Source organism: Cibotium barometz, chromosome 43 (assembly GCF_041138505.1).
Source record: "Cibotium barometz isolate CiBa-2024 chromosome 43, ASM4113850v1, whole genome shotgun sequence".
NCBI lineage: Eukaryota > Viridiplantae > Streptophyta > Polypodiopsida > Cyatheales > Cibotiaceae > Cibotium > Cibotium barometz.
The window spans coordinates 14,438,101-14,448,913 of record NC_141088.1 but is presented as its reverse complement, the minus strand read 5'-3'; the positions used below and the strand labels follow the sequence as shown (position 1 = coordinate 14,448,913).

The 10,813-nt window shown below is 41.4% G+C and overlaps 1 protein-coding gene across 2 annotated transcripts in view; it reads left to right on the top strand.

The window, feature by feature from the left end:
- The first annotated feature begins 5,354 nt into the window (after nt 1-5,354).
- The window catches only part of LOC147613563 (phenylalanyl-tRNA synthetase, putative / phenylalanine-tRNA ligase), a 91,232-nt gene continuing 85,773 nt past the window's right edge, over nt 5,355-10,813 (top strand). The window contains exons 1-3 of one of the 2 annotated variants that reach the window (XM_086781559.1): nt 5,355-5,609; nt 6,318-6,440; nt 6,645-6,749. In XM_086781559.1, the coding sequence (XP_086637685.1) occupies nt 5,442-5,609; nt 6,318-6,440; nt 6,645-6,749 (396 nt within the window). In that variant the 5' untranslated portion in view covers nt 5,355-5,441. Of the gene's footprint in view, nt 5,610-6,317; nt 6,441-6,644; nt 6,750-10,813 lie in introns of those variants that run through there. The other variant, XM_086781561.1, reaches the window with a different exon arrangement.

Here is a 10,813-nt window from a genome sequence, read left to right as displayed (position 1 = left end):
GCCGTAAGGTCAAGGTATGATAAACAACAGGAAGGGGGGACTTATGCTAATATCATTACTTTTGCCCTTCATGTTTTGCTCCCCAACAAAGTTTATGTCCATATCAAGAGGGAGCCTATTGAAAAAAAGCTAACCCATGACAATCTAGCTTTAACCAACAGTGTACAACAATATAGCAACTATACACATACTAAAAAATTGTCTAACTATACATTTTTATATATAAAGATGATGAGAAGGGGCACATACCAAGTAAAAGAATGAAATCGACTCTGTTGTGACTACATGCCGTGAGCATAGACTTTTTGTGGACTGACATAAGTGACCCTATCCTGGACCTGGATTGCTAGGAATGGTACTATCAAGGATAGCTAAGTATTCCCTCTTTCTAGACCCACTCATGCTATTTTTATGCACCACTAGGGGAGAGATGTTGCAGAGCCACCTTTGTGGATATGTTCTACCTACAGTTCCATCCCCTTGCACTATGCATTACCTGTAGGCATCGCATGTTCTACACAGCGTCCCACTTATGTTGGTGGTGTAGAACTTGGCTCTACGGGAGAGGACTATTGCAGTCCATGGTAGAAGAGACACCACAACGACACGATCACGAGAGTGTTCGTTACCCAATGGAAGGATCCCAACAAGATAGAACTGCACAAGAAACAGCTTGTAGAGTAGTGGAGGAGGTCGAGAACTTATGGACTTACACCATTAGATATGGCATATGCGTTTTCACTTCCTTATTTCTTCTTGGGTATAGTGGCTAATTTCCTAGACAACTTAGCTCATGGTAGCTACTTAGCTAACTTACCTATAGTACCCATGCCTTATCACAGTGAGGAGGCACTCATACCATTACCTAGTAGACTCGAGGACACATATACATATATATATATGGAACACACCCTAGTGAGGGGGAAAGTCAAAATGATGACGAATCGAAGCATGCTTATGCACTATGGTTATCTAACGATGAGCTTGCTAGTAGATAGTATGATCTACAAGTTATTGAGGTGCCCTTGTGTAGACCAGATCTAGAATTACAAAATGCGGTGGATCTGCAACCTCAATATGGACATAATTTTCCTCGTTGCCAAGGTGTATTCTAACCCATCATTACCTTTTGTTTACTGTTTGTGATTCTCCATTTACTTTTTGTTTAAGTGCTTGCATGCATTGCTAGGTATTTGGTCTATCAAATTTCTAGTTGTTACTTGGTAACATTTAGGCTTTGGTCATAGTTCTATCTATCCTAAGATCAACCTTAGAGTATGCCAAGTACTCCACCTTCCTTAGTGTACCCTCTTTAGTTAGAATAGAGCCTCCTAGGTGAATTGTAAGGTGACATTAGTTTTTTTATTAAAAAACCAAAAACAAAGCAAAAAAAAAAACCTACAAGAAGATAACTGTCGCCATGTGCGATCTAGGTAGGACTTTTGGCTCTTAGTGATGGAGCCTTGAGACTGTAGCCTTGATTTCCATGGGATGGGACCTTGTGGCTAAAATCTATCAATAAAGGACCTTTAAAAAAAACCATCACTGTGGAGGTACTTACCAATTCCTAGATACTCTTGTATGAGGTCTCTGGACCATTGCTTCGGTCTCTACAGGGTGGTGCCCTACTTTTCTATTTTTTCAATAAAAAAGAAACCTTTTAATAATCACTTAGCAGTTCCATTTAGGAGGCTAGAGATGGTTTCACCAAAGGATAGTGTGTCAAGACAGGTCATAACCTGAGGCATGCTTTAGCTCCTTCTTAGCTTAGATTAAATTTGGACCAAGTTTCATAGTACCCTTGTCTTAACTAGAAAAATTGACCAGTCATTAAATATCATTCCTCACTGCGTGATTAGTGTTTGCATTATGCTTAAATGCACCTTACTCGTGGTACCATGTTACTTTACAGACCTTCCAGGACCTCTGACATTTCATGCATCTAACAATAGCCTCAACAAATCTTCATCGACATATTTCGAGGATAGTATTTGCATTAGGAAGGGGGGCATGTTAACCCTCATCTGACACCTCTCCAGCATCATTGTATATTTTATGTGTGCGATCACCGCTTGTCAATGAAAGATCTTTGCTGGCACGCCACATGATTAATAATGAAGATTGTATTCTTAGATTAGGGTTTTGCATAAACCTAGGCGGTTGTGGATAGCCATGGACCTATTTTTTAAGTATGGCCACCCAAGGTGTGAAGGCTATGGACCAAGATAAGGAGTTGAAATAGATAGTACTTCTAGCAGTAGATGGATGCCTACATTTGCTAATTGTTGCTTTAATACTTCATATACATTATCTTTCATTATTTCAATCTCCTCAGCAATAGGAGGACGACCGTGTCTGCTTTAATTAGATCAAACAATATAGAAATAGTTAATACACTTAAAGTAATGCTAACAAAAAAATATATTGACTTAAAAATCTTGCTTTGAATGATTTTACTCCTCCTTTGCCAAAATGATGTGCATGTGTGCATGTGTGACTCTCTCACATAGACGCATATATGTGTGTCTCTCTCACATGCATTCCCCCTTCTCAATGTGTGTGTGGGTGTGTGGGTGTGTGTGTGAATAAGAAGAGGAAAATGGGCTAACCTTTCTATCACCCAAGTGTGGTAGATTGGTTAGCTCATTTCCCTCTTGAATCAAAGGTCTTGAGTTCAAATCTTGTCGGATAGATCAATTTGGTCTCTTGGGATAGTTTCCTACGACGTTAAAAAGTTCTCTTCTCTTCTCTCTCTTCTCTCTTTCTCTCCTCTCTCCCCGAACACGTGGCTCCTCCCCTCCCCCATTACACCCCCTTCTTTCTTTCCTTTAATCCAACCACCATCTGTCTCTTCCCATCCCAAAAACTTGTGCATAATAGATAGTATGAATAGATACATTTACATATATACATATACATATATATGAGTATTTATAAATGTATAAAAAAATACATACACACATGCATACATACATAGACATATATATTGAAATCTACTTTTATTCTCTCTCTCTCTCTCTCTCTCTCACACACACACACACACACACATGCAAATATATATTATATATAATATTATGTTTTATTATATTTAGAGACATATGCCTAAACATACATACATGTGTGTGTGTTTAATTATAAATATAAATAAATTTATATACACACATACATACACGTATAATTTTGATTTAAATTAAATTTTAATGGGTGGGTGGGAAGCCCTTGCACCATAGAAAGTGTGTAGGAACTAGCCAATTTTGTGGGGCCTTGCCTCACCATACTTTGGGAGCATAAACAGCTCAAACCGAGAGGTTAATCTACCATAACCTAGCCTACAATTGCATAAACGAGATGTGTCACTCACCTCATTGATTGCTTGTGCTGAGATTCTCGTAGGAGAGCTTGTTGCTGCGTAGCCACACTCCAAACTCCGCTCCAACACCACCCACCGCACTCCAATGGAAGCTCGACCCTCCTCTCTCACTCAATCACACACTCACTCTCTCTCACACACATGTAAGCAAGCACACAGGAGCTCAAACATGTAAGAGGCAAGCAAGAAAGCAATAGCATAAGAGTATAGAGAAGAAGAGCACTCTCTTGAATTAGCATAAAAGAATTAATGGTCACTATACTCACATATTCACTTTTTGTTTGGTGTGCAAATGTAGCAATATTTACGAGAAGGATATGTTAACCCATGGTTACTTTATTAGAAATATGACTTAGATTACAGTAGGCTCATGGGGCAAACTTTTCCACATATTTACAACTTTTTACACTGAAATTGTGGGGAAAAGATGCATAGACTCCATGCCATTTCCTGGTTTAGGTATTATCCATGATGCAATAGGGTAATACTTCCCAATTCACACCATTTGAAGCAGAGTGTTTTCTAGTGTTACACCAAACTTATTTGGAATGTAATTCTCCACCATGAAGACATATGCATGCTCAGAGATTGACTGGTGATAGATATACATTCTTTTTGAGATTGCCTTGACCATAAAGAGCGTATAGTTGTCGCACCCACGAGTTATTTCTTCACATGAAATGTTGTGGTAGAAAAACTTAAAATGGCTAGTGTGAAGATTCTTCATATACAGTACCCAACCATACCTAAAAAAATATACATACGTATTTGATGTAATGCTCTACACATGACTAATCCTCCTTCACATTTGAAAAAATTCCATTGTATGTATCTTTTTATGAATTTGCCAATATTAGGGTGCCATCGAAGAAACCACCATTTGGAAATGAAGATGATTTAGTGTTCCACCTTTTTCCAATGTAAATATTCCTTTGAGGCATTCCATACAAACAAATTCTTTAAGAGGTTCGGTTCCAAGTTGGATACGTCAATATCTCCATTTCCAATGTAAATATTCCTTTGAGGCATTCCATACAAACAAATTCTTTAAGAGGTTCGGTTCCCAGTTGGATACGTCAATATCTCCATTTCCAATGCCTACTGTAATTGATGCATCAATAAGTTTTGTTTTTTTCAAAGTAGGGAATTTTGGGCAATTACTCACAGAAGGATCTGATTTTGCTGCTTCTTGCCTTTTCTATCAAGAGTTACAAAAGACCCTGATGCAAAGCGTAAGTACATATATCAGAATAGTGTATAAAGCATACAAGCATGGATGGTAATTGTGGTTTAGTGCTAGGATCTTCAGGTGGCATAAGAATCCTTCCTAGTAGGGAATTCGGAGCTACATTTATGGGAATAATGGTTCGACTTGGTTTTGGTTCATGATGACCGAAAAGCACAATTGATATAGGAGCGGGCGCTGAGTTTGTGACATCACAAAGAGGGATCCTTTTAGGTAGCATGATTACAAGTAGACGTGCAATGGCAAGAAGGTGATATTTATAAACAATCTAGCGGAACTGCAGGCTAGAATAAGAAACAAGAAACATGCAGGTATAGTAGCAGGTGCACCCACCATGGAAAAGCATGGAACAACAAAATAGATAGTCTCTTATGAATCATCAATAGGCCATACCCTGGAAACTCGTCGTTGTAGACAAATCCAAGGCAAGAATTGCATGTACAAAGACTCTGCCATTGGAATCTGAGAGTGAGCAACATCCAGGTCGGAAGGCATCGATAGATGTGGAAGAGCGCTGTAAAGACTAGTGTGAATCATTCCCCAGGCCCATGTGATGGAGGAGCCACGAACAACAACAACAACAACAACAATGAAGAGCACATGGATGACCCACAAAGAAGCCTTACAAAGAGCGCACGCGTATGAAAAAAAAACGAAGGTAATTAATGCACGCACGAAAAAAAGAGAGTTTATGTTAACTTTTTGGTTTGTGAATAAGGTTGGCTGGCAATAAGAAATTCCAATGACGCAAAAAAAAACCCTGGAGACCGGTTTTGTTTCAAGGTTTACGGAAGGTTAGTCGGACAGTGAGGGCTATCTGCGAGGATGGGTAGCGTTTCGCCCGAGTCTGCGGAGGACTCCGTTCTGAGCTACCTTCAAACGCACGAGGAGATCTCTAACTCAGAGGATTTTGCCCTCTCGCACGGCATCGACCATGGCGAGCTACTCAACGTCATCAAAAGCCTTCACGGATTTAGCCTCGTAGAAGCAAAGGTATGCCGATGGATGCTTTTATCAGTAGTTCGGACTAATCTTTTGCGCGTTTCTTCTCTTCATCAGTAACTTGGATTCACCATTCTTTTGCGTTCATCTGCTTCGTCAGTAGCTTGGATTCACTGTTTTTTTGCGTTTATCTACCTTTTGCTTTTGAACTCTTGTAACGGACTTACCTATCTAAAGCCTGCTATTTTTGTGCACTACTTTGCTCAAATGGCACGCTCAATGTTGATTTCTGCTTTCTCTTTGGCATTGTTTTTTATTTAAGAGATTAATTATAATTAGGTTCTAAGTTTGAACCCTGAACCTGCACGCCAAGTCGTCACCACTAGCGCTGGCATTTTCTTTGCATGTTTTAAATTGTTCTCTATGTTTTCTTTCGTTAGCCTGCTGAAATGGTCCCTTTTTTTGCATTGCTGAAATGGTCTTTCTGCTTCTTGTGCATACAAAGGGAGCCGTTTTTTTTTTGTGTGCGTGCTTGGTTGCCTTTTTTTTTTTTTTTTGGCTTTCGTCAGGCTTGCTCTAATGGTGCTGAAATGAGTCTTTCTGCTTTTTGATCTGCAACTGCATGTTGGGAGGTCCCTAATGGTGGCTTTGATCTGCCAGTGTGATGGACTTCTTTCTTTATTGTGTATTTTTGGAAGCAAAGCTACGTGGAAAATGTTCCCCACAGGCCTCAAGCTGCCTAATGTTTTTCATTACCAGGATATCAAGAAGGAGATCTGGATTCTCACAGAAGAGGGAGAGAAGTATGCAGATTCTGCGTCTCCTGAGGTCCAAGTCTTTGAAGCTGTTCCACCTGAAGGGATCCGCCAAGATGACTTAGAGGTACCCTTATCACAGAACTTGCAGTATTGTATATTGACAAGGATGGGATTGTAAAGCTTAAGGATGGATGGGAAAGCTGAAGATATTCAAGAAAACATGAGGATAGAGAAGAAAGCCTGAGTGTGCATAAGAATGATCAAGGATCTATTTCACACATTGTGATAGCTGTCTTTGACTACCTGTTTTATGGTGTGTCTGCTGCAGGCAAGAATGGATAAACAGGTCTTTTCTATAGGTAGGAACTATGCCATGAAAAACAAGTGGTTGTCATCGTCCAAGGAAGGAAATGTGCCTCTTTTGAAGAGAAAGGTTAGTACCTATATCCAACTTCTTTCGAAGCCTGAAGATCGAAGTTTTAGAAACGCAGGATCTGAAAAGGCCTATGTTGTCAAATCAATATTATGTTTTGATGCACTGTAAGGTTACTATTTAGTCTTAAAATGAGCAGTCTTGATTATGTACAGATGTTTTCAGTCTCTAACAAAGGTCTCAGTCCAAAGAACATGTTTCAAGTAGATTACCAATGTGCATTATATGGATTAGGTGTGGCATATATGTTGTTTATAAACCGTATGATCCATGTCTTGTTTTAACATTAAGCAAAGGATGTGAATGTAGTAAACTTATTAAGAGAGCCTATCACTTTATAGTGGTTAGTAAATATGCTTGCACTTCAGTTCACTTATTGCCGAGCACAGTTTAGCAAGTGCAAAACTTCTTGGAGTAGTTGATTGTATCGAGAGTCAACATGTAAGGGGATATGACGTGCGGTGTACATACACAACACTGATAAGAAGTGGGATCTTTCACAGCACAAAACCTTAAACTCAAATTACACGATAAGAAGTGCCCATCACCTCTGGAGAGTGATAGAAACTCAGTTTGCTGGTTTTATAAAGCATGTTCTTTTGGACTAACCTTATACAAACCTGCACCTATTCTTAGGCACTGATGACGAGAGTAGGGATGTCATAGCTTATTGTCGACGCTATGCATGATAGAGTTGATGAACCTACACTTCATGTTCGGATAGACATTGGAGTTAGTGGTTGCCCTTTTGAGTTGAAGTCTTTTTTAAAGTTTAGCTTAATGTTTGGTTCTAGCTCTTAGTGCTTTAGGTCTAGAGTTTACAGTTCTCTGTTTTGCTATTTTGTTTTTTTGTTATGTTTTGTTTTTGTTTTTGTTTTTTGTTTTTTTGTTTTTGTTTTTTTGGTTAATGTCTTAATTAAAAGTCTTCGTTTGATATTATCTTTTGATTTCCTCTCCTTAGTAGCTAGGTTTGTTAGTTTATTTATTTTTGATCTTTCAAATGCTTTGTTTTTGTCTTTGTCCTTCTTCACTATTATTTCTTTCTCATATCTCTCAATTCGTAAGTTCAGATTTTTTTGACCTTATGAAGGTATATAACAATACTGTATTACTTATGTGATACGATAGATGGCAAAGCTCCACACCTTGTGAAAGCACCCTTTGAAAGGGGGCTTTGATGGCTGACCTGGAACTATCGAGATGGAGGTTGTATGGTAGCATAAGCTAAGGAGTAAACTCAGAGTGATGATCGTTGAACTTTGTAGAGAAGAGGCTGACTATGTATCTATATGGGAAGGGCCTTTATATACTTGGCCTTGTACTTCATTTTATATCAAGCAATACAATTCTCATTTAGTTGTGCAAACACTTGAGCATTGGAGCATTGTTTTTTTCTTCTCTGCAAACTCCAATATGGAGCTTTACCCTCCTTGAGGTAGTAGCTTCAAGCCTTCACTAGCCACTAGCCCGTCGCTCTCTAGACCTCACACACTGCACTTCTTTGGATCTTCTGTCTCTGCTTACGCCGCCTATCCGCTGCCACTGCCGCCCATTTGTACCACCTTCCTGGTGGACCCCATGATAGGATGCCAGCCGGGTTGAGCTGAGCACCACCGCTCAGCCGGCTTGGGGGGGGGGGGGGGGCAAGGATCCCGGCTGAGCAACCCATTCGACTAGGTGGCGTTGGGTGCCCTTACGCCTTATCGGGCCGGCCCCATTTTTGGCCTCGTCCACGGCTATTTTCCCCCTCACTTGCTCTGGCAGAGGTTTTTCCTTTCGCATCGCTCGTCGCCGGTTTCCCGTCTCCGACCCGGCGGTTTTGTATTGCCGATCGCTTGTCGTTTGCCGTTGCCTGAAAGCTATGAACTCGGTGGCTTCACATCACCGACTTGCTGTTCTCGCATCGGCGGGTCTCGCCATCCGGCGCTGATTGTCCTACTCTTCCGCTGGCGTCTTATGGCCTCGCGCACCCGCTCGTGCCTTCCCGTCGTTTCACACCCGTTGCGCCCTCTTAATGCTTGATGGCGTGATCTACACCAGTTGCCAGATGTCCAGCACCCGGTTGTAGACCAGATACATAGATCACCTGACATCATTTCAGAGGGGGACTGACACTACTTCATGTGCAGGACAATGCACTCTTGATCTCAGATGCATAGAGTGGGACCCTAGCTGACTCGTCTCGGATTGGGCTCACATGGGACCAGTTTCCACTCCAGGTCTTGCACCTTGTTGTTCAGATGTCCACGTGGCATCCAAGTGCAGGATGCACGTGACATCCCCTTCTGCTTAACTTGACGGAAGTTGCATAGCCTCCAAATAGTCCATCAATAAAGCTGGATAGTCGTCGAAGAACTCTTTGTCAAGCCATACTACTACGTGGGTCCCTCGGTCTTGAAACTTCGTGAGGAAGTGTCTTTGTCTTTGGCCGGAGCCATGCTTGAAGTGGTGCAAAAGGATTTGTTCTGAAACCATCGCTTCAGCTTCGTCATTATATCTCGTTCCGCTTCGTCTTTCACTTTTGAAGGGATTGGACTTGCATATGGTTTTAGCCAACTGACATGGAACACATCATGCATAGTCCAGCTCGGAGGTAGCTTCAACTTCATTGAAACCTCGTTAATCTTTCTCTGTATGGGAAAAGGTCCAAAGCTCCTGAATGATAGCTCTGGGCATTGCTTGCCCACCTGTTTCAATCTTTGCTTTATGATCTGAAGATAAACCCAATCTCCTTCCGAGAACTTCATATCCCTTCGGTCTTTGTTGGCCTATTGAGTGTAGGCCTCCTGTGCTTTAGCCAACTTGTCTTTCACTGACTCTAAAATCTCTTGGTAAGACTCTGTCATTCAGTTTGCTTCAGGTACTGAAGACGAGGTTCTGGTCAATAGTAACTGGAATGGTCTTTCAAACGCTAAACGCTGCTTCATATGGAGTCTTGCCAATAGCTGAAGAAAGGGAATCATTCAAAATAGTTTGAACTAAAGGCAAACACGATTCACACTTATCTTGCTGATCGTGGATCTAACACTTCAGCACATCAAAGGCCAACTGGTTGTAGATTTCTGTCTGGCCATCAGTTTGTGCGTGAAATGTAGTGGAAAACTTCAATTTAGTACCAAAGTTATCAAACAATGCCCTTCAAAAATGATTGGTAAACTTGGCATGCCGAATGAACAAATGGGCAACATCCTTGGTGGTCACATTAGCCCTACAAGGGATAAGCATAACAAATTTGCTAAATCTATCAACAATAGTCAAGCATTGAGTATTATGCTTACTCGGACTGGGAGGCAGATTCGTGATAAAATCCATGGATATATCTTGGAAAGGTCCTTCGGGAATCGGTAAAGGCTGTAACAACCCTATCTTCTTTCCACGAGGAGCTTTCACTTTTTGACAAATGTCACACTATTGCACATGTGCAAACACATCTCGTCTCATTCTTGGTCAATAATATTACCTTTCTAACTTCTCGAGAGTCGAATTCATGTCCCGATGACCACCAGTAATGTTCATGGGTGTCATGGACAAGGGGTGCCCTGAACGACTTCATGACACAAAGTCGGCCTTTGTAGAAAAGCCAACCATCGTGTATCAAAAAGTGGCATGGTCCTGTGGCATCCAATGCCTGTTCCCATTGTGTACCGAATTCCTCGGAATCCGTGTACGTGTGCTTTGTGTCATCTAGTCCTGTACTAGTGAGGTCGTGTCAGAATACGCAGCGGAGATGATGACCAGATCTGGGAACACGAGCAAAAAACGCATGCAGAAAAACAGCACAAGAGAGAGAGAGATGTAGGCGTGTAACTCTGCTCTGATATACACAAGAAGATCCTGAATATGATACACTAAGTGGTATGGGGGTGGGGGCCTATTTATATGCCCCCACATGTGCAGGCGGCCTGCTGAAAAAGGCTCCACGACTGCATCTACAGCATGCAGTCAGTCGGCCAGCTTTGAGGGTCCACGACTGCATCAAGTACAGTCGGCCAGCTCCAGTACACACATCTGATGTAGTCGGCCAGCAAATGGATCCTCCTGCCAACTCAGGGCTGCCTCCCAAG